We start from the raw sequence: 23,388 nt of genomic DNA on the forward strand, positions 1-23,388 counted from the left end.
ATGTAGTGATCATATTCCCATGATAATTTCGCTAACTGCATTTATGGTATGCTTATTAAATAGTGAAATATCATTCAAATGCATTCTCAAAGTAAACTCCTTCCAGCAAAAGAGGAAAACTATGTTACAGAACACGTCTTAACATTTGATGTGCATCAGAATCACCTGTAAAACTTAATTTTAAACAATAAAGATGTATCCATATTTTTGTACATATGAATCTTATTGGTACCAAAAATTGAGATATATTATTATAGAAAGTTTACAGTGTAAGTGAGGTTTTGCCAGTCATCACAGAGCTTTCTTATTTTCATATGTGGGGTAAACCTGCAAATATATTATAAAAGGAAAATTCAAAGATGAAATAAGTATTAAAAATATGATGCTTAATAGTTTATACTCTACTAAAAATACTTTTATTTGTTGGAATAAATCATTCAATTGCCTCAGTACTGTGAAGAGTCATAAATACTGTGTGAGTTCAGGAGACATAGATGGCATATCTAAAAAGGGTTCACAGAGGAAATAATTTCAGCTGAGTTTTCAATGACATGAGGGTAGTACTAACATTTGTAGAGAATTTTATAGTTTACAGAGCACTTTTTCCTCATTTTATTATTTGTTTTCCACAACCATCTGGTGACATTAAAGGGTAGCAGAGAAATATGGGGAAGTGGGTGGGGGATGAGACTAATGGCAGAGACTGTGTGTGTGGTAGGAGGAGTGGTTGTCGGAGATACTTAAAGGGATTTGAATGCAACAATTCATTCATTTCATTGAACAAATTGAAAATTCATAAATATCCTGGAACCATCAAAAGATTTCAGGTAAGGAAGCAGCCTGTTCTCTTTTTGGATGATCGTAACATTTTTAAACTTGAGCATCTGTATACATTATAATTTTATGAGCCAAGATAGAGGATGTAGGCTGGGCGCGATGGCTTACACCAGTAATCCCAGTACTATGGGATGCCGAGGTGGGCAGATCACTTGAGGCCAGAAGTTCGAGACCAGTCTGGCCAACATGGTGAAACCCCATCTCTACTAAAAATACAAAAATTAGCCAAGTGTGGTGGCTCACGCCTGTAGTCCCAGCTACTGGGGAGGCTGAGGCAGAAGAATTGCTTGAACCCGGGAGGCAGAGGTTGCAGTGAGCTGAGATCGTGCCATTCTACTCCAGCCTGGGTGACAGTGTGAGACTCTGTCTCAAAAAAAAAAAAAAAAAAAAAAAAAGGATGTAGATAGAAGTATGGAGAAAGAAAACGAATTCTGTTTTGAATGAATGGATTTTGATTTGCTGTATGTGAAAAATCTAGGTAGTAAAGTCTAATTATAATTGACATTTAGAAATCAGTAGTTGGAATTCAGAAAGGATTCCAAGTTGTAAATGATGGATTTATAGGAGCAAACTAAGTAAATGGAATAGGTCTGATTTTCACTCATTCTGCAAACATTTATTCAGAGGTTACTATGTACCAACTTTTATGCTAACCATAGGGAGACATAAAAAATGAGACACTGTCACCTGTAATTTAGGAATTCACAGTTGGGGGGTGAGGACATACACATACTAAAACAAAATTGAAATGTTTTTAAAGATAAGTTATTCTTGGTGGAAAGAATGGGGAATTTTAACTGTACCTCAGGGCAGAGACCAGGATAAGTGGGGAGAAAAACCTTCAGATTAGAACTGATTCTCAAAGAATGAATAGGAGGATCAGTAGGAATTTACTAGCTGGATAAAGTGAAAATCGGATGTGCCAAGTTAAAGTCTGCCTGTGGGAACTGTAAGTAGTTCTTCAGGGTTACACAGCATGTAAAGGACTAAGAAAACGTGAGGCTGGCAAGGTAGTATTCCTCCCTGTAATCTATACTATACCATATATAGGCAGTATGATATATATACATATACATATATATGATGTTAAAGACATTATTATGGTATCTCCTCCAATCAAAATAAGCCTTTAGATTATTCCAAACCACTAGAGACACTATTATAACTAAGATGGGTCGACAATAGATTCCCAAGTAAAAGCTGATGCAATTATCCTTGAGTCATCAGTGAATGTTTCAAAGCTTGAGTACTATTCAGATAACTTCCAGGGGGCTCATTATTCTGAGGCTTATATACCTTATTAGATTTGGAAAGATTATAACTGCCTTCTTTATGTGTGCCACATTTCCCCCCTTATTTGGATAAATAACATTACTTAATAAGCAAAATAAGTAATATTTTTTCATATAGCACTATAATAAAAGTTCCCATAAGCAGTTTTTTTAAGCCTAGTTTATTTCTTGATGTGGAAAATTGATAAATCTGTTAAAATACACATAATTTTGACCCTTCTCTCAAAGAATATGAGATTTGTACCTAAAATAATAAATGGGGGTCTAGAATTGTAAGAAATCTTAATCACCATAAGTTTATGAATCACCATAAGTCCATTTTATATTATGGATAGTGGGGCTTGTCAAATGTGAAAATTAAATAAATTAGAAGCTAAAATGCTATCTATTCCAGATTATTTTCAAGTTTAAGAAAAAGAGAAAGGTATATATTTAAAAGAGTTAAACAAGGCTACTAAATATGGAAAATTTCACATTGGAATACTATGTTTATTCAGCTTTCATTTTAAGAGTTGTGTTTTTTAAAGATAGACTAGTATAACCATTTTTTTGGAAAAAAAGTATTTAGCACTAATATTTTTCTTTTTACAGGTTGAAGAAGAAGGCTTGCAAATTTGTGTTGAAATATGTGGTTGTGCTCTACAACTCGACCTTCATGATGATCCCAAAACTAAATGTCTAATTTATAAAACAATTGCACATTTTTTGCCAAATGATTTGGAGATCCTCAGGATTTGTGCACTCTCAATATTTTTTCTGGAGCGCTCCTTAGAAGCATATCGTACTGTTGAAGAGCTTTACAAACGTCCAGATGAAGAATATAATGAAGGCACAAGTAGTGTTCAAAATCGTGTTCGTTTTGAATTGCTTCCAATTTTGAAAAAGGGATTGTTTTTTGACCCTGAATTTTGGAACTTCGTAATGATTAAGAAAAACTGTGTAGCATTATTGAGTGATAAATCAGCAGTTAGATTTCTAAATGAAAGCACACTGGAAAATAATGCAGGTAATCTGAAAAGGACGGAGGAACAGCAAGGTTTGGATGAAGGGTTTGACTCTCTTACAGATCAGAGCACTGGAGAGACTGATCCTGATGATGTATCTGGAGTGCAGCCTAAAGGTCATATTAATACAAAGAAAAATCTTACAGCTCTTAATACTTCCAAAGTAGATCACAATGTCCCAAGGCATCGTTGTATGTTATGTAACAAGGAATTTTTAGGTGGTCACATTGTAAGGCATGCCCAGGCTCATCAGAAAAAAGGCAGTTTTGCATGTGTAATATGCGGTAGGAAATTTAGAAACAGAGGACTTATGCAGAAGCATTTGAAGAATCATGTTAAGAAGATACAGAGACAGCAAATTGCTGCAGCTCAACAGGATGATCAGGAAGTCACTGCTTTGGAAGAAATAAATTGTTCTAGTTCTTCCATTTCATTTGAAAGTGGGAATTCTGATAGTAAGGATTTGGAAGTGGAGACACTTACTGCTTCTAGTGAAGGAAACAAAGAAGTCATCCCTGAGCATGTGGCTGAATTCATTGAAATTCCCATAAGTGTACCAGAAGATGTTATTGAAAATGTTATTGAAAATGGCAGTCCTAATAATTCTTTAAATAATGTTTTCAAGCCTTTAACTGAATGTGGGGATGATTATGAGGAGGAAGAGGATGAAGAAGGTGATTATGAAGAAGATGATTATGACCTGAATCAAGAAACTTCAGTAATTCATAAAATCAATGGAACTGTGTGCCATCCAAAAGACATATATGCCACAGATCAAGAAGGAAACTTTAAGTGTCCTGCTCTTGGCTGTGTCCGGATATTTAAAAGAATTGGGTTTCTAAATAAACATGCAATGACCGTACATCCAACCGATTTAAATGTGCGACAAACAGTAATGAAGTGGAGCAAAGGAAAATGCAAATTTTGTCAAAGGCAATTTGAAGATTCTCAACATTTTATAGACCACCTTAATAGACATAGCTATCCAAATGTGTATTTTTGTTTGCATTTTAATTGCAACGAGTCGTTTAAGCTGCCGTTCCAGCTTGCCCAGCACACAAAAAGTCACAGGATATTTCAGGCTCAGTGTAGTTTTCCAGAATGCCATGAGCTTTTTGAAGATCTTCCTCTGCTATATGAACATGAAGCTCAACACTATTTAAGTAAAACACCAGAGTCATCTGCACAACCAAGTGAAACAATTCTTTGGGATGTTCAGACAGACTCAAATCCTAATCAGGAAAAAGACTCATCTAGTAATGAGAAACAAACTATTAGTCTGCCAGTTTCTACTAGCAAATCAAGGAAAGAGTCTACAGAACCAAAGACATGTATAGAAAGTATGGAAAAGAAAACAGACAGTTTAGTTCAGAATGGAAACGAACGTTCTGATGACACTGTTTCAAATATAAGCTTGATAGACCAAAAGATGCCTGACATAGAGCCAAATTCTGAAAATAATTGTAGTAGTAGTGATATAATCAATGGACACAGTGAAATAGAGCAAACACCTTTAGTTTCATCAGATCCTGCTTTGAAAATTGATACAAACAGAATCAGGACAGAAAATGGTTCCATTTTACCCAGTGTTGTACCACAAGAACACAACACCTTGCCAGTATCTCAGGCACCTTCCAAACCAAATCTGACAAGTGAACATACTTCATATGGCTTAATTTTAACAAAACCATACGTCAGACCATTGCCTCCCAGTTACCTTGATGAACGGTATCTTAGTATGCCAAAACGCAGAAAATTTCTGACTGATAGAGTAGATGCCTGTTCTGATCAAGATAACGTGTATAAAAAATCAGTGAAAAGATTAAGATGTGGCAAATGCCTGACCACCTACTGTAATGCAGAAGCACTTGAGGCTCATCTTGCACAAAAGAAATGTCAGACACTCTTTGGATTTGATTCAGATGATGAAAGTAAGTCTTCTGTCTTCTTAGTAGAGGTATCTGTAGAAAGAGAAAATGGCATAAATAAAACTATTATAGATCTTTGAGATTTAAAAAATTGATATTTGTGTAGCACAGGTAGTGAAGCATTACTCCATACATTATTTCCTTTAATACATACAACCACTATGAGGTGATACTAATATTCCTGTATCAAGCAACTGAAATTCACAAGTAATTTGCATAGGGCTTTGCCTATGAACTTGTGCAAGGCAGAACCTGAACACAGGTTTTTCATATTCTTTGATTATACTTCTTCCACTGTATCAAAGGTTATTCTTCATTCCAAGTTTCATATAATAAAAGTTGTAATTTTGATGGGAATTATTTTTCATATGCATTCCAGAATATAAATCAAGTGAATCTGTGTCTCTGTTACAAAAATAGAAGTAGAAAAAGAACAGAAAATAATTGAGAAACAAAATCAGAAAAAGAGCTTGTCTGTCTACTAATATCAATATCCTTTAAAATGACAGGGTATAAATTAAACAGGAATCTGACTTGGAATTCCGGTCGAATGTCAATAAAACTTGAATTAACAGATGGGTTCTGTTTTACAGGTGCCTGATGAAAATGTTTCAGAAAGATCTGTCAATCAAGCAGTAGTGTGAAAAAAGCACTATAAGAAAATGCATCATCAGTTTGCTATTTCCCTGATGGCCTTAATTTTAGAGTGGTCTCGGATTACTAAAGATAAAGACAAAGCACATTTTCTAGAATGAACTCACAGAGATGTGCTGGCTTAGACTCCAAAAGGGTTATTATAAAACTCCCAAAGTACCAGTTTTCCAGAAAACCACATTTTACAGTTTATGATGATTAATAGCAGCAGCATGTTCAGTTTCGCTTATATGAGAAACATGTTTAGGCAACTAGTCAGAAAACCAGCTATGGCCTTACAGAAAGGGAAGAGTTAACCCATTATTAAAAAGTGTGTGTGGGGAGGGGGGCTGGTTTACAATAATAAACCATTTAAAGTATTTTATTTTACAAATGGGGTTTGTTTTCTTGTCATGCATAATCAGATTATGTCCCCTCCCTTCTGGTTAAACATGGTTTAAGGAACCGCTGCTGTTTGGTTTGTGATTGATTTAGAAACTTATATATTAACTTACCACAGTGCTATCAATTAAAGATTGTAACTGGTTTCCAGATGATTAATTAGGTCAAAGTTCAATGAATGGCACGCCAGCATTGAAAATTAAAAAACAAAACAAAAAAAACCACAGTGCTTTGCTAATAAGCTCTTGATAGAACCTCTCACTAACCACTTTTGTGGTACAAATTAGTTACATTTAAAGGGCAGCAGTGTCAATAAAATAGAAAAAAAACCGATCAGTACTCTGGGGAGAGATGAAAGGAATCTAAGACTTTACGGGCTTTGTAGTTGAAGGAAAACACTGAATTGCAAATTATTCAATGTGAATAATGGTAAAAGCACACTGGGATACTTCTGTTTGTGTATATGTTGGGACATTGCTTGATGATTCATAGTAAGGTCCTTTAGACATTAATGTGAGTTATCTAAGTACAGTCCTATTAAAATAACTGGCTCAAAAAATCAGCTAAGAATCAGGTTGAGAAATCATTCATTTTATTCTATTAGGAGAGGTAATTCCAAAATAAGCCATACTATTCCTGTTTTTTTAATTCATTAGTGATGACTCTGGTCTGAATAGTAATTTTTATATGTAAAAGGAAGTATTTACACAAAACATTTGCACAAGAACACAGTAAGAGATACATTCAAGCATTGTTTTCCTTAGTGATGTTATTTTCCTAAGAAGATTTTAACTTAATAAGTGTTAAAACAATAAATATTTTTAAAAATACCCTCTCAGATGTTTTCCATTTGTCCATTATTGAAAGGAAGATGCTTAAAGACTTCCTTTTACCTAATAGTGTGTAAATCTAAAACAGGGATAAAAATAACAAAAAGGCAGTGTTTCAAAACAGATCTCCTAATGTCCCAATGTCAAATATTCCAGTTATTCTAAATAATAAAATCTTTGTTCAAGGCAGATAATCTCATCAGACCCTATTAGAGCTTCTTGAATGAGGCTATTACGGAAGTGGGGAATTTCTTCCAGGTAGCATCCATATTTTATTAAATTAGGATTTCCAGATCATGATAGATCCGATGATTTTTTTTAATTACCCAGTTTTATTGGTTTATCATCAGCATTCACTACTATGCAATGATGGTCATAAGTCCATTCCAAATTTAAATTTGTTTCTGTTATGTAGCCTACATTAGGCTGTGGAATTTACATTTAGGTAACTAAACACAGCTCATAATTAAAATCTGTTCTTTAAGGTCAGCTAAAAAAAATGTTTTCTGTATTTCTTGATACTAAAAATGTAATGATTTTTATTTTAGTTCATTCTAAAAGTATGTCTTGTAATAAAAAGTCTGTTTGGAAACTGGTTCATTTGGACAGTGAAGTCTTTTGAAATATTTCTGCTTTGTACATTTTCCAGAAGTTTAATATTTTATCACATTTTCCACAAGTTGTAACAATTGATATAAATCCATGCCCACAAAGTATTCCATTTTCATTACTTTTATGTTCATGCCAAGATGTTTCAAATATATTCCATTTGTAATCTATCTTTAACTTGAGGTTTATTTCTACTTTTGTGTTGCTAAAATTATTTCTGAAAGACTGAGATCAAACTGGTTTATATATAACTAAATCAAGGAATGTTTTATAAAATTCTATTTGACCACACTGTCTTAACCTCGGTTTATATACTTCTCAAATAGCTATTGAAAGAATGTGTTCATTTTATTACATCTGTCTTTTAAAACATAAACCTACATCATTTTGCTTTTATAGGGTGCATAAACTTCCAACAGTTCTAATTTGAGTGCTTCAGAAGAAAAGGAAGCTTGCTTCTTATTCCTCAGATTCTTCTTTTTTTCTGTTTTGAGGATGTATTCATCCTACATGGACCAAGTTTCAAATCTTTGTTTTTAAATAAAAATTTCCTTCAAAAAATTAAATGTTAAATTTCTGCTGTGTGTCAGTAAGGTGAAGAAAATAGCAAATCTGAATTTTTGCTGCTCAGATATTATGGAGGAGGTAAAAAGGGGAATCTCCGTGGACAAGGACACTGGTACTTTGGGCTTCAGCCATATTCATTTTTTTGAAACCACCAATTATATAATACTTAAATAATTTATATCATTGAACTTGTGATTCTTTTCAAATCACACTGAAGGTTCAGCCGTACTTCTTTCATGTTTGGTTTAATACTGTTGTATGGATGAAAAACCTAAAAGGGATGATAGTGTTTATTTTTTAATTTATTTGGTACTGTAAAACACCTTTTCAGAATGAGTAAATGCTGCATATGCATTTTGGAGTTGTTAATATGTGAAAGATATTACAGATTCAGCAAGAAAGGAAATTTGTGCTTCCTTGTTGAATGTTAAATTATTTTACTTTGCATTTTATAAGAGTACAAATTAAAACTGAGCCATTGAACTGCAATAAATCAACAATAGTGTCTCATTTCAAGAAATTTTTTGTACTGTACATAGATTTGTTCAATAAAACGTCCTTGTTGGTAATCAAGTGTTCAATTTTATGTAGTACATTGCTTTCAAAAGGAATTAGACTTATATAAGGTATATATTAAATGAAAATGTCTATTATGTCTCATAAAGGAATGGCATATTTCAGTTAGTATATTACCATATTTGGATTGAGTGATTTTTCTAAACATAGAAAATAGAAGTATCTAAAATTTTACCCAAGATAGGCATTTTTGGACATTTTAACGAATGCCTATATGGAGGAATAAAAGTTGATAGAATTCTGTTTTTACTAAAGTCACTTCAGGTAAGTGGGTTCAGTGTGATATAGTACGTTCTGCAAACTTAGTAGGTGTCAGAACTCTCCGAAGGCAAGACAGTAGATAAATTTGTCTACACTGGTAATTCTTCAAAAATGAAGAGCTTCTGGTGGAACTTAAAAAAACAAAGACTGAAATCATTTTGAAATATTACAATATAAATGATGATGAAAATTACTTCCTAGGAAAGAATTTCACTGGGGAAATGAAGTCAGTAAGCTGTAACCCAAAATGATGTCTTTGAGCATGAAGGCTCCTACTTTTTTGGTTCACTAACAAAGGAAAACCCTCCAAACTATTTGCTATAACTTGCAATTGGAAAAAATGGGGCTTTAAGTAGGAAAAAAACTTTTTTGATGTGATGAGACCACACTGCAAATAGATAAATGGGATAAAATGATTTGTGCATGTTACAAGCATTATGCCTTGAAACACTGAGAGTGTTATTGAAACATTCTAGAGCTGAGATCTAAAATGATCAGTCTGATTTATGGTCATAAGATCTTAGACTCAATATATTCCATATTCAAAATAATGAATGTAGTGAGGTATTTGGACAAAGTTATTGGGGTTTAGATAACTTCATTTTCCTTTTCTGAAATTTGAAGAATTCTGGGAAGCAACTACTACTAAATAGGCTTCCAAGATAACCAAATTAAGCTGATTTTCACAGCATAATATCTGTACTGATATCAAGAATCAATTGATAAAACAGGGACAGATGTTTTAACTACATCAAGATTTGAAATAGAGTCAATCCACTAATACTTGGAATAAAAATTGTAAATGATAGAAAGTTTCATGCCTTATTGATGGGTACTGCACATTGGGGGGAAGAAATGGCTTGTTTATGTGTGCTGCCTCTAATTGTCACAACTCAAGGGTAAATATGAACACTGCTCTTTAGACACCAAAGCTCAGAAAGGTTAACCTGATTAAAATCATACAGCTAATAAATGCAGAGGGTGACTGAAAAATCAGATGTGTCCTAAAACCATGTTTCCATTGTGCCACACACTTTTCCCTACAAATGTAGACCATGAGTGGATCTAATAATCCAAATGGGGTCAGATTTGCCTGAGGATCAGTGATTTCAAAGTCAAAGGATGAAGCCTGGTAGAGATATATCTGGTTGATGTAGTGGTATCTTCTAGCAGTGATTCTTAAAGCGTGGTTTATAGAGCAGCAGAATCAGCATCACCTGAAATTTGTTAGAAATGCTAAATTGTGGTCAGGTTGGAGGCCATCTGGCTTAACAAATCCTCCAGGTGATTCTGATACAAGCTAAGGTTTGAAAATCACAGATCTAAAGCAATAAAGTTCTTTGTATTTCCCTACAAGATAAACTGTTCCCCCTTAAATTTATAGAACCCTCTCAAAAATTAGTTTCCAAGACATTTAAACAAGTCCCCTATTAATAGCTCCTTAAATGGTTGGGTGAATGGATACTTTAGTAGTAAGATCTAATATCCCAAACCGCTCTAATTGGGAGGGTTTTTTGTTGTTTTTTGCTCAAGTTGTATTCAGTAAATGAAACTACCAGAACAGAATTTGATGGAAACAGTGCAAAAAGATGTGGGGATCAGTTATACTCAAATTCTAGCATGCTAGTTTTATCGTTGTGGAGAGTTATACATCCCATTGATACAGAATTTTGCTAAATTTCTCTTCATATTAGGTATGGCTCCCATACCCTGTCTTTGGCTCCAGTCATATTTAACCCCCCCACCTACCCTCATCATGTTATTTTAGTTCATGCATTTGTCACTACTATTCCCTTTTTACTGGTTGTTCACCTTTTTGCCTGTCCCATCTCATTCTTTGATTTAATCCTTCCTAAGCATAACCACTTTGTCAGAAAGCCAGATCTCTTGATTACTCCCCCAGCATTCCTCCTCTCAATAAATGGCAACTAGTTGCCCAAACCAAAACCTTGTAATCATCCCTGACTCTATCATGCCCTTCAAGCCACCATTTTCTCTAACCTGGACTATTTTAATAGTCTCCTAACTGGGTTCCCTGCTTCTACCCTTACCCTCCCCTTCAATCTTCACACCAGCAACGAAAGTAATCCTGTTCTGAGACAAGTCAGACAATGCCATTCCTGTTTAAAACCTGCCAGTGCCTTCAAAGCTCATTTATTCAACAAATATTCATTGGATACCTACCATGTGCGGGCCTCTGTAACAGGCAATGAAAGACAAAAATCCTGGCATCACAGAGCTCATATTCTACTGGGGGACAACAAACATAGAGTATGTTTTTTGAGTATGAGTGCTATGCAGAAAAATAAAGTGGGTAGCAAATGCATAAATAAGCATGGTGTTGGTGGTGATTTTAAGCAAGATGATGAGGTAAGGCCTCTCTGATAAGGTGACTTTTGAGCAGGAACCTGACTAAAGTATGGGAAAGAGCCATTCAGATATCCAAGGGAAGAATATGCCAGGGGCAAGAGCAAAAGCTTTGAGGCAAGAACCTATGGCAAGTTGAAGGAGCAGATTATAAGGGAACCACTGATTAGTCTGGAGAGATTGACAGAATAATAAGGAAGTCAGAGATAAAAAATGAAAGCTAAAGTCCATATAATGGTCTACAAGGTTGTATATCTACACTATCCAAGACAGTAGTCACTAGCCATGTGTGGCTATTAAAATTTAAATTCAAATAAAACATAAAATTCAGTTCCTTAGTTGCACTAAACAGTACAAGAAGCTCAAGAACCACATGTGTCTGATAGTTACTGTATTGGACAGCAAAAAACATTTTCACCATCTCGAAAAGCATCTTGACAGGTTTTACATCCATGGCTCTTAATTGTGGGTGATTTTGCCCTGCAGGGGACATGTAACAATGTCTGGAGGTAATTTTGGTTGGCACAGTGAGGGAAGGAGGTGCTACTGGCACCCAGTGGGTAGAGGATGGGGATGCGTTAAGCATCCCACAATGCACAGGACAATCCCCTCGACAAAAGATTATCCTGCCCAAAATGTCAACAGTTCTATGATTAAGAAGCCCTGCGTTAGATCAGTCTTGACTGCAACTCTAACACATTGCTCATTGCCTCCTCCTTGCTCAAACGGGCTCCAGTCTCCTGGACTCCTTCCTCAAAATCTCTACTGTTGCTTCTTCCTACCATGCTTCTCCTGCGGCTCACTCACTTTCTTCTGATCTTCAGTCACTTAAAGAAGCTTTCCTTTCAACCTGTATAAAGTACTAACATCCTCTCCCATCCCTGTCTTCTGGATTTATTTTTTTCCATAGCATCTCCTGGCCGACTATAGTTTCTTACATGTTTACTGTCTATTTCCTCCCAACAAAATGCAAGCATTGTTTTTTGTCCCCAGTACAAAGAACAATAACTGGCAAGTAGGTGCTCAATTATAATACATTTTTAATGAACGAATGAAATAAGTTGGACATGCCCTCCACGTGGTCCCATACCAACATATTTTAGCACTTATCTTGTCATCTCTTTACTAACAACACTCCCAAAAGCTCCTTGAAGAAAGGTCAGGGTCATGTCGCTGAACCTTCAATAGCTAACATAGCAGGCATTCATTAATACTTAATTTAAAATAAGAAGAATTCCTGTGTTGAGTAAATGGTACCCCAAATAACATCCACTGACAATTTCACCATATTTTGAATGCTTTAAGGACTACATGTACAATATATGACTGATATTTAGCTATTATTTATTTTTGAGACAGGGTCTCGCTCTGTCACCCAGGTTGGGGTGCAGTGAGTGTGGCACGATCTCGGCTAACTACAACCTCTGCCTCCAGAGTTCAAGCGATTCTCCTGCCTCAGCCTCCGAGTAGCTGGGATTACAGGCGTCCGCCACCATGCCAGGCTAATTTTTTGTATTTTTAGTGGAGACGGGGCTTCTTTATGTTGGCCGGGCTGGTCTCGAACTCCTGGCCTCTTGTGATCTGCCCGCCTCAGCATCCCAAAGTGCTGAGATTACAGGCGTGAGCCACCGCGCCCGGCCAAGCTATATTTTAAACAAAGTTAAATTTGCTCACCAGGATCTGCAGATGTGTACATTTCAGCTACTAAATGGCAATACCCCAATTAAATGTCAACTGATCAAAAATAGGACTTAAAAATGGAAAAAGGCAAGTGACAATGCATTTAGTCTGATTCCTGTTTAGCAGAGCATGACTATTTCTCTCGTAAATGTGTGTTGCTACCATGCCAATAGTAATAACAGCTAAAGTTTAGTAAGAGCTCTTTAGTAAGAGCCCCATGCACTGTTCACCCCGCCCCCACAGCCCCAAGAGGTAGGCATCTCCACTAGATCCACTTCCATTGGAAACTGAAGGGGAAAAGGCTAAGGAGCTTGCTTACAGTCAGGGTAAATGGCGGAGTAAAACCCTGGCAATCTGGCGTCCAGAACCCCCAACCTTAAATTGCGCGCGACATCGCCTCTTCTAAGGCTGAGCCGACAACGAGGGAAATGGAGGCAAGAGACGGTCCCGGCGTGTTTGAGAGGAAAGTCCGCTGGAAGGCGGCCAGGCACAGTGGATTATCTATTTTTAACTTTTCATACTGTAATGTTAAACAAAACTAAATTATTTTAATTTACTTAATTTAAGGAACCAAACTACCGGCTCACCCAACTCAGAAGTGGCCGCAGAAGACATTCAAGCGCTCCCGGGGGCCCGGCCAGCGGGCGGGGAGGAGCCGCCTCCATTGGCCGGCCCCGCGGCATCACGGGAGCTCGCGGTGCGCCCGGGTGGCGGGCTGCTTTCCACGCACCTGCACCTGCGCAGCCCTCCAAGGCGCTCTTTTGGAGGAGGGACTTCTCTTTCGGTAACCAGCTCCCTTGCGGATAGTCTATGTTCTCCATATAAACCCAGCACTTCCCTTAATTGAGATACGTGGGACTTCACTCCGTCCCCAGCCCGGAACCACAAGTGAGAGCACTGCGTTTCCTGATTGACCTCTTTGGCGATTACTTCCGCCCAGGGGCCTGGAATACTGGAGGCCCTTCGACGGAGAACAAGAAAGGCACTTCCGGTGTCTGTTGCCAGGCGCGGGCCCAGTGGGCCGTAGGGGCGACATTGTTGCCGTCGTCTTTCCCCCCAGTCCCGGGGATGGAGATGTCGGGACTCAGCTTTTCAGAGATGGAGGGCTGCCGTAACCTACTTGGCCTACTGGACAACGACGAGATCATGGCCCTATGCGACACCGTCACCAACCGCCTGGTGCAGCCTCAGGACCGCCAAGGTAAGGGCGGACCCTTCACCTAGAAGGCTGCCGCCCCTTCCCCGGCCTCACGCCTACCCCGCTTAGGCAGAATCCTCGGGAATGTTGGCCGCAGCCGCAGATCCACAGCTCTGGAACCACTACGCCGACTTGGGCTGCCGGGTCAAGGCGGGGAGGTGGTGGCGGTGATAATGGCACGGCTTCCAGGTTTTATCCGTTGAATATTATGGGCTGCGCTTGTTGATTCAAGGATTCGGAATAAGTCATTTAAATTTTTAAAAATTTTAAAAAATTTTCTGGGGAGCCAGAATGTTTTGCATTTTCAGTTTCGATCAGCTGAAGAGTCAGCTGCTGCTCGGACTTTTTTCAAGTTTGAGTGGGAGGAGGATGGCAAACATTTTGTATGTCTCTGGTAAAAAGCAACTACTGTAATTAAATGGCAGACACCTTGAATCCATGTCTCCTTTTGGAGGCAAAATTTTTCTGAGATGATTTTCGTACTAGGAATACACACAAGCGAGCTAAATACATATACCGGTGGATTTTTAAGGGGTATTAGTGCTAAGTCTGATTGTGACTAGTCCATATAAAAATGTAAAGCGTTTGTTCATTTTGTGTGTCGGGTAGCTAGTTTTATTTTTAATTTGCTGAATTTTACTTCAAAACGTGAAAAATTCCAGATTCCCGTATTAGTATATGATTATCTTTAAAAGATTCTGCCCTTATAAAACTGGGTTTTTCTGCTTAAGTCGGATTTCATTTTTGGCATTGAAGAAAGTCATTTGTCACTTCGAACCATGGACACTAAAAGAGGAAGTTCCAAAGAATTAAGACCGAAAATAGCTTTAGACTTAATATGGTTCTTCAGCGTTTATTTTACATGGCTTTCACCTTCTTACAATCATGGTGAGTGTGAATTTAAAATTATAATGGATAAAATGCTGCATTTAATTATAGGGTATCTAAAAGCAAATAAGAAAAAAATCCCCAGTTCAAAAACGTTTAAATGACTTGAAGAAACATTCCTGGGGCAGGGGGTGTGGAATAACCCTTAAGCATATGAAAGTATACTCAGCATCTTTGGAAACTAATGAAATGAAAACCAGAAACAAAAGTTGTCTTTTCTGTGTACCAGATTGGAAAAAAAAAAATATATATATATATATATATAAAAACTATAAACTTCAAGTGTTCATGATCAGGTGAAGCAACTCGTTGACAACTAGTGAAGGAGTTTAAGTTAAAACTGCCACTTTGAAAAAACAAATTTGACATCTCCTAAAATGGCAGATTAGACACATACTCGAGACCTAGTCTTCTCAAACTTGAATATGCTTTTGAATCTCTCAGGGATCTTGTTAAAATGCAGGTTCTGACTCATTAGTTTTAGGGGAGGCCCAGAAATTCTGCTTCTAACAAGCTCCAGGTTGATGCTCATACTGCTTGCCCCTTTTTGAGCACTGGGAGGTATGTATGAGAATGTTCAAAGTAACAGCGTTTGTAATTGGACGCAGAATAGAAGTCTGTAAACAGAAGAATAGTTGGATACCTTGTGTACAGTCATATAACTAATTATGATATAGCAGTGAAAATGAGTTAGCTATGTATATCAAATTAATCCAGAAAATATTGAATGAAAAGCTGATTACAGAAAACTATATACTGTATATGGATGGATTGAATTTATAGCACAATTTAAAACATACCAAACTAAATATAGTTCAGGGGTACATACTTATGCTGTACAACTATAAAAGAAGGGTAATTTTAAAGCAACATTTAGGATAGTAGCTACTCTGAGGTGGATGCAAATAAAGAGGAATAGCATTAGGGAAGAGATGAAATGGGGGCCTCAAAGATAGTAATTTCTTATGTCCTAAGCTAGGGGGTATGCATATGGGAGGTCGTTTTATTGCCATTCTGTATGACTCACACATGTCAGAAATATTCTTTGGTCTTGTATTTTAAAATACAAGTGGGCCAGGTGTGGTGGCTCACGCCTGTAATCCCAGCACTTTGGGAGGCCAAGGCAAGCGGATCATCTGAGGTCAGGAGTTCAAGACCAGCCTGGCCAACATGGTGAAACCCTGTCTCTACTAAAAATAGAAAAATTAGCTGGGTGTGGTGGCACACACCTGTAACCCCTTGGGAGACTGAGGCAGGAGAATCCCTTGAACCCAGGAGGTGGAGGTTGCAGTCAGCTGAGATCGCGCCACTGCACTCCAGCCTGGGTGACAGAGTGAGACTCTGTCTCAAAAGAATAAAAATTAAAATATATAAAGATACAAGCCCTGGTTCTGCCACTTTCTAGAAATACAATAATTGGGCCGGGCTCGGTGACTCACACCTGTAATCCCAGCACTTTGGGAGGCCGAGGCGGGCGGATCATGAGGTCAGGAGATCGAGACCATCCTGGCTAACACGGTGAAACCCTGTCTCTACTAAAAAAATTAGCTGGGCATCGTGGCAGGCGCCTGTAGTCCCAGCTACCTGGGAGGCTGAGGCAGGAGAATGGCGTGAACCCGGGAGGCGGAGCTTGCAGTGATCCCAGATCGCACCCCTGTGTTCCAGCCTGGGCGACAGAGCGAGACTCCATCTCAAAAAAAAAAACAAAAAAAACAAATACAATCATTGATACCTAATATGGCCTCAACTTTCATTATCTGTAGAGTGAGGAGATAGGACTAAAATTCCTTGACATCTAAAATATTGTTGTAATTGTCCCTATTTTTAGAGGTTGTACATGAATTTAGGACTGTTGGCCTTATTAGAAAAAATATTTTTTCTCGCTTAAATGTTTTCTTAAAATGTAATTCTTTAAGAGGAAATGCTAAACTTTCACTATCACTTATGGGAAGTGAAAAGAAGAGATTTTAGGTAAGGGAAGTTTAAAGCATAAAGATGTTAAAAGAAAACTGACAACGGACTTCCTATTTTTTAAAAATGATGACTATCATGTAACAGCAATAATGCTGTGACGAGAGTTTATAAACATTATTTGATAGAGTTTCTGCCCACCTGGCACAAATTTGTAAGTGCCTCATGATTTTTTATTAATCTTTGCAATTTCTTTCTAGATGCTGTTCATGCAATATTAGCATACAGTCAAAGTGCAGAAGAACTTCTGAGGCGTAGAAAAGTCCACCGAGAAGTTATATTTAAGTACTTGGCAACACAGGGGATTGTTATACCTCCAGCTACTGAAAAACACAATCTTATTCAGCATGCAAAAGATTACTGGCAAAAGCAACCACAACTGAAATTGAAGGAAACGCCAGAGCCAGTTACAAAGACAGAGGACATCCACCTATTTCAACAGGTAAAATAAATCTTATGGTTGTATTCTGAACCTTTGTTCTGTCTGAAACTTTGTTGGTAATCCTAGATCGTGGGGAACATGGTTAATAATGTTTGTGGGGTTTTTTTATTTTTATTTTTTAAGAGATTCTTGCTCTGTTGCCCAGGCTGGAGTGCAGTGGTGTAATCATAGCTCACTGCAGCCTTGAACTTCTGGGCTCAAGTGTTCTGCCCACCTCTGTCTCCTGAGTAGCTAGGGCTACAGGCATGCACCACCATGCCTGGCTAATTTTTAAAATTTTTTGGTAGGGATAGGGTCCCAACTATGTTGCCCAGGCTGGTCTTGAACTCCTGACCTCAAGTGGTCCTTCCGCCTCAGCTGGAATTACAGGCATGAGCCACCATGCCCAGCCTATTTTTTTTATATTTTATAATTTTAACTTTATTTCATATCCTATCAATCCTGAAGGAAGGAAGAGACCAGTAAAGCAACTAAGAGCAAAAATATTTCTGACATATAGTGATACATATATAATCATCTATTGATATGTGAGAAAGTATTTTTCAATATCAGCATCATCAAATGAGGACTATTGGATTTTTAGAGAGTAAACTGCAAGGTTAATTTTAACTTTAGCTCTGTGTAATTTTTTTTCACTTTAGAAGAATTTTATTGCAAATTCTTTCTCACTTTTAAGACGTTTTTGGTATTGCAAAAATGTCATGAAAGGAACTTAAAATTTTACTTTAAAAAAAATTTTCTTTTAAGTTCCAGGGTACTTGTGCAGGTTTGTTAGATAGGTAAACATGTGCCATGGTGGTTTGCTGCACCTATCAACCTATCACCTAGGTATGAAGCCCAGCATGCGTTAGCTGTTTTTCTTGATGCCCCCGCCCCCACATTGGAACCTAAATATTTTTTATACTTTTTTTTTTAACTAGAAAAAGTCCTATTGTAGAAATTTTCTCCAGCGGACATTGGCTATTTCTGTTCTTTATATTATCTCCACTGTACATTTTAGATATTGCACAAATATTTAAGTGTCGCTTGAATTAACCTCTATGTAATTTGCAGATTTTTAAACTACATACCACATTTTTTGAATTAATGAGGTTTCACAGTGAGAAAGCTTTGCCTTCATACTAGGAAAGAATCTTTAAGAGCTTTCTTACTTTATGTACTGATAAGAGCATTGACTTTGAAATCATACAAATACAACTTCAAATTAGGGTCTGCAATATACTAGGTGTGTAGTTAAATTAGGCAAATAACCAGTGCCACGCACAGTGCCGAGTGTATTAAATAGCAGATGCTTAGTAAACCTAAGATCTCATACATCTCAGTAAAGTACTGTGTTGTGGAACACATGGATGAATGAGATCTAGTGTATCAGGTAGATTTTTACAGTAACTTTTTTTTTTTTTTTTTTGAGACAAAGTCTGCCCTGTCACCCAGACTGGAGTACAGTTGGCGTGATCTCAGCTCACTGCAGCCTCCACCCTCTGGGTTCAAGCACTTCTCCTGCCTCAGCCTCCCAAGTAGCTGGAATTACAGGCATGCTCCGCTACACTCAGCTAATTTTTGTGTTTTTAGTAGAGACGGGGTTTCACCATGTTGTCAAGGCTGGTCTTGAACTCCTAACCTCAAGTGATCTGCCTGCCTCAGCCACCCAAAGTGCCGGGATTACAGGCATGAACCACCACGCCCAGCTTACAGTAACATTTTCTGTGAAAAAAGAGAAATAATAGAATAAAATTAATCCCAGTTATAGAAAATAACCTGTTTCAATCACCGTAAGAGTATCTATTTAAAGACAATGAAAATGCTTGCTTATATTAACTTTATGTCATTTATATGCAAAATGCATCCATTTAAAGTGAACATTTTGAAGGTTTTCACATATATACCTGTGATATACATATATACCTGTGAAAACACTGCCACAATCTGAGGAAACACTTACATAAATCATCATATAATTTATATATTTTTATATATTATATATTTATATATATGACTGTTCATACTGATTTTTTTTTTTTTTTACACGGAGTCTCGCTCTGTTGTACGGGCTGGAGTGCAGTGATGCTATCTTGGCTCACTGCAACCTCCACCTCCCAAGTTCAAGTGATTCTCCTGCCTCAGCCTCCCGAGTAGCTGGGAATACAGGTACACGCCACCATGCCCGGCTAATTTTTGTATTTTTAGTAGAGACGGAGTTTCACTGTATTGGCCAGGCTGGTCTCAAACTCCTGACCTCACCATCCGCCTGCCTCGTCCTCCCAAAGTGCTGGGATTACAGGCGTGAGCCACCACGCCCGCCAAGTTCATACTGATTTTTAAATTGGCCTTACTAAACCTTACTCTCTTAGCTGAATTTTCAGCAATTTAAGCTGGAAATTTCTAAAATGATTTTTCTCCTCTTGAAAAAAGATTTTTACTATGCATAATGGGTTCAGCAAGTTCACATATAGTTCATTTCTCTCTGGTGTAATGGGTTCATTCAAACTTAATAGGCTAGATAGAAAAATAGATATGAAAGTTAAACCTTAGTGTTATTTTGTATTTATTTTATTTGTTTCAATCAGCAGGTGAAAGAAGATAAAAAAGCTGAAAAAGTTGATTTTCGTCGCCTAGGAGAAGAATTCTGTCATTGGTTCTTTGGACTTCTTAATTCTCAGAATCCTTTTCTAGGACCACCTCAAGATGAATGGGGACCACAGCACTTCTGGCATGATGTGAAGCTTAGGTTTTATTACAACACATCAGAACAAAATGTTATGGACTACCATGGAGCAGAAATCGTGAGCCTTCGTTTGCTGTCACTAGTAAAAGAAGAATTTCTTTTTCTCAGCCCCAACCTAGATTCACATGGACTGAAATGTGCATCTTCTCCTCATGGGCTGGTTATGGTTGGAGTTGCTGGGACTGTCCATCGAGGAAACACTTGTTTGGGCATTTTTGAACAAATTTTTGGACTCATCCGCTGCCCTTTTGTGGAGAATACTTGGAAAATCAAATTTATCAACCTGAAAATTATGGGAGAGAGTTCCCTTGCTCCTGGAGCATTACCGAAACCAGCTGTTAAATTTGAACAAAGTGATCTAGAGGCCTTTTATAATGTAATCACTGTATGTGGTACCAACGAAGTACGACATAATGTAAAGCAGGCTTCGGATAGTGGAACTGGGGACCAAGTTTGAGGTAGTGGAAATGAGACATTGCTGAACAAAAGAGAACTGGGTTTACCTGGCCCTCTAAAGCGCTAAGTACTGTCCGCCTGAAAAAAATCTTCTATACAGAAACTCTTCCAAATACTATATCAGTAATGTCTGAATGATTTCAGATGTGAAAATTGACATATTTTAGTTGAAATACCTTTCTGGACTACAGACTTACATATCATGTGAATACTTACCTATTTCTACCCGAGTTGCAGCAAGTATTCTGAAAGCTTAATGCAAATAAATCCCACTTTAGATCTTACAGCTAACTGTGTGCCTTAGAAACCAGGTAATATTTTCCTTTTACTTAGTGAATATTCTGCTAATATCTGCACTTTTCATGTGGGAAAGGATTAATAATGGTCCAGGCTTCCCCTCTTTAAGTTTCATGTTTACTTTTGTCTAACTCTGGATAATTGTATTTTACAAATGCATCTCACTGTAGTATATTTTTAAAACTATTAAATATTTTAGAGATGTTTAATGTAAACTCAAAGTTGTCATTTTAGAAAATTTAAATAACATTCTTTTTGCAAAAAAAGTCCAATAATTTAACAGTTGAAGAAAAACTTACTACCTCTTTAAATATTTGAGAAACATTTTTCAAAGTTATCAGCTGTAGTCCAAGCTAAATATCTTTTGTAATCTGCAACATTTTCCTTACTGTTTTTGGGCAGTGATAAATGCTGTTCTCGAAACAGACTTTATTCTTACCTAGGCTTCAGCCAACAGTTTTATAGAGCAGTTACTGTAATACAATATAAAGGAAATATGCTGTTGAAATTTTAAAGGTATGCCCAGTTCCTAACTTTTAAACGAATTACCGTTCTTCCTCTTGGCTGATCTTGGCAGAGATGACAAAAAAACCCCAAAACAACCCATGCATGTATAATGTGTGTATACACATATACAGAAGTATACATATACTCCCACATTATAACTTAGAATGTTTAGTTTTTTACCTGTTACTAGGTTTGAGTTACATGGTTGAGTTGCCAAATTATTTACATGCTTTGTTTAAATTCTTCATCACCTAGCAACTGTTTGCTGATCATGGATTTACTTAGTTACTTTAATTTATAAAATTACCATTTGGAAAAGAACTCAATTGGGAAATGTGATGACGTATTGTACATGTTACTTTTTCCTTTGCTATAATCATCTAGGGAGACTGATAAGAATTTTGGAAATGGGAGCCTGGAAACTCATCTTTGTTTTTTTACTGCTATGCCTCTTACGAGGAATGCGAATTGGTATGTCCTAAAATAAGAACTTAATAAAGGAGGGAAATCCCTTTTGTCTGCTATAAGAATAGTGTATCGTTCAGATTTAATTTATAGTTGTGTTGCTCTTAAAGTTTTAGGCATTTAACGAGAACAAAGAAAATTTTATAACTGCTAGTTACACTGTTATTGTAATATAATTAAGTATAAACAAAATAGTGTGCAAAATAATTTCCTCTCATATTTTTATAAAGGTACACAATCAGGTCACAAGTCCATCTTTATCCATCCTATACCTCTGCTTGAGTTTTGAAAACTAGGTTACCTTTTATTTCTTAGTTTGAAGTTTGAAATATCATTATAAAGTGTAATAGGTAAACATCCTAAGTAAAGGATAAAATTAAAAACCATTCTTGTTACTACAGATACTCAAAAAGGGCAGGGATTTCCTCTAGGTACCTTTAGTATTAAACTTTTGAGTTCGTGTAAAGCACAAATAAGGCTGCAATTTCTGCACATAGTTTTGAATCAACCTTAAAAATGTAAAATCTTTTTGATAGTCTTGAGATTCTTGAGGATTAATGCTGTTTTATTTCATGTTTATTTCATGAATCCCTAGATGTGGGCACACTACAGCCTAATATTGGAGTGAATGCATTAACGAATGAGCAAAAACAATTTATATACTGTGTACCAAAGGCTTTTCCGCTTCTAGAGTTTATCTTTGGTTCTTCTCATCAGTGTTACTTTTTCAGTCACATAGTTTCTTTGAATTTCATACTTGAATACGCAGAAACTTTTAGGCCCCCAAAATAACTCAGATTTGTGAGGAGAAAGATACTGACTTTAAAAGCCTAGGGTCAGTAAGAGACCCTGAGATTCCTGAGGCTACCTGGAAAACATTACAGGGGAAGTGTATGAAGAAACAGTATTTGGAGGAGAAAGACCTAGAGGAATTGAAGTCTGTTAGTGAAGCTTGAAGCTTGATCAGCCTTTTGTGAGAACAGCCAAAAGCACAGTGCCAGGATTGAACTCTACTTGTGCAGGATTGAACCCCATTAGTCTTTTTATGCCAGGGAATGGTGGAGAAAGAAACCAGATGTAGTTCTCTGTTTTGATATACCCAACTGGTATTTGGAAAGTCTGGAGTCAGTTGTAAAGAAGAATACAATACAGATAATTCATCATAATTGGGTGGTCAAACTGGGGAGACCATCTGGACCTTTACTTTTTGTAGGCTAATTTGCCATAGCCTAATAACAGGGCATACATAGTAAATATCCTTTTTTGTTAAAATTTTTAAAAAATTGTAATAGTTATGTTAGGATACTTTGTTAGAATCTAGAATGTGAAATAACGTACTTCATGTGTCTTCTTACCAAAAATACCAATGATAAGGGGAAAAGCCATCTTTAATTTATTAAATCAACTTGAAAATGGCAAACAAGATAGCAGATCAGGAAATGTTCCTGGGTTT

General features: G+C 36.9%; 2 protein-coding genes and 1 long non-coding RNA gene across 12 annotated transcripts in view; 2 read left to right on the plus strand and 1 right to left on the minus strand.

Moving 5' to 3' along the window:
- The window catches only part of ZNF654 (zinc finger protein 654), an 85,584-nt gene extending 76,913 nt beyond the window's left edge, over positions 1-8,671 (plus strand). For 4 of the 8 annotated variants that reach the window (XM_034956956.3, XM_034956951.4, XM_034956952.3 and 1 more), the window contains one exon: positions 2,721-5,648. In XM_034956956.3, coding sequence (XP_034812847.1) covers positions 2,721-5,141 — 2,421 coding nt within the window. In that variant the 3' untranslated portion in view covers positions 5,142-5,648. Of the gene's footprint in view, positions 1-2,720 lie in introns of all 8 variants that reach the window. The other 4 variants (XM_024928107.5, XM_008956863.6, XM_034956954.4 and 1 more) reach the window with 2 other exon arrangements.
- Positions 4,633-13,916, minus strand: LOC129397417 (uncharacterized). Of its 2 annotated transcripts, none has more exons than XR_008624775.2 (2): positions 13,717-13,916; positions 4,633-5,094 (listed from the first exon to the last, which is right to left on the minus strand). It is a non-coding gene; the product is annotated as an uncharacterized LOC129397417 (long non-coding RNA). The 2 variants fall into 2 exon arrangements; XR_008624774.1 differs by having other exon boundaries at positions 13,574-13,876.
- On the plus strand, positions 13,266-22,000 carry C2H3orf38 (chromosome 2 C3orf38 homolog). 2 transcript variants are annotated; one of them, XM_008956862.5, is made up of 3 exons: positions 13,266-14,187; positions 17,244-17,485; positions 20,056-22,000. In XM_008956862.5, exons 1-3 carry the CDS (start codon positions 14,055-14,057, stop codon positions 20,665-20,667), a joined length of 987 nt encoding a protein of 328 aa, XP_008955110.1. In that variant the 5' UTR covers positions 13,266-14,054; the 3' UTR covers positions 20,668-22,000. The 2 variants fall into 2 exon arrangements, with proteins under 2 accessions (XP_008955110.1, XP_003831564.1); XM_003831516.5 differs by having other exon boundaries at positions 13,668-14,187; positions 20,053-22,000.
- The last annotated feature ends 1,388 nt before the right edge of the window (positions 22,001-23,388 follow it).

This window comes from Pan paniscus, chromosome 2 (assembly GCF_029289425.2).
Source record: "Pan paniscus chromosome 2, NHGRI_mPanPan1-v2.0_pri, whole genome shotgun sequence".
NCBI lineage: Eukaryota > Metazoa > Chordata > Mammalia > Primates > Hominidae > Pan > Pan paniscus.

Bases quoted from the DNA above. Each gene is read 5' to 3' on its own strand.
- C2H3orf38 (XM_003831516.5), top strand. From the start codon at position 14,055: ATGGAGATGTCGGGACTCAGCTTTTCAGAGATGGAGGGCTGCCGTAAC. The intron at 14,188-17,243 runs GTAAGGGCGGAC...ATTTCTTTCTAG, and splicing joins GCAGCCTCAGGACCGCCAAG to ATGCTGTTCATGCAATATTA. The intron at 17,486-20,052 runs GTAAAATAAATC...TGTTTCAATCAG, and splicing joins ACATCCACCTATTTCAACAG to CAGGTGAAAGAAGATAAAAA.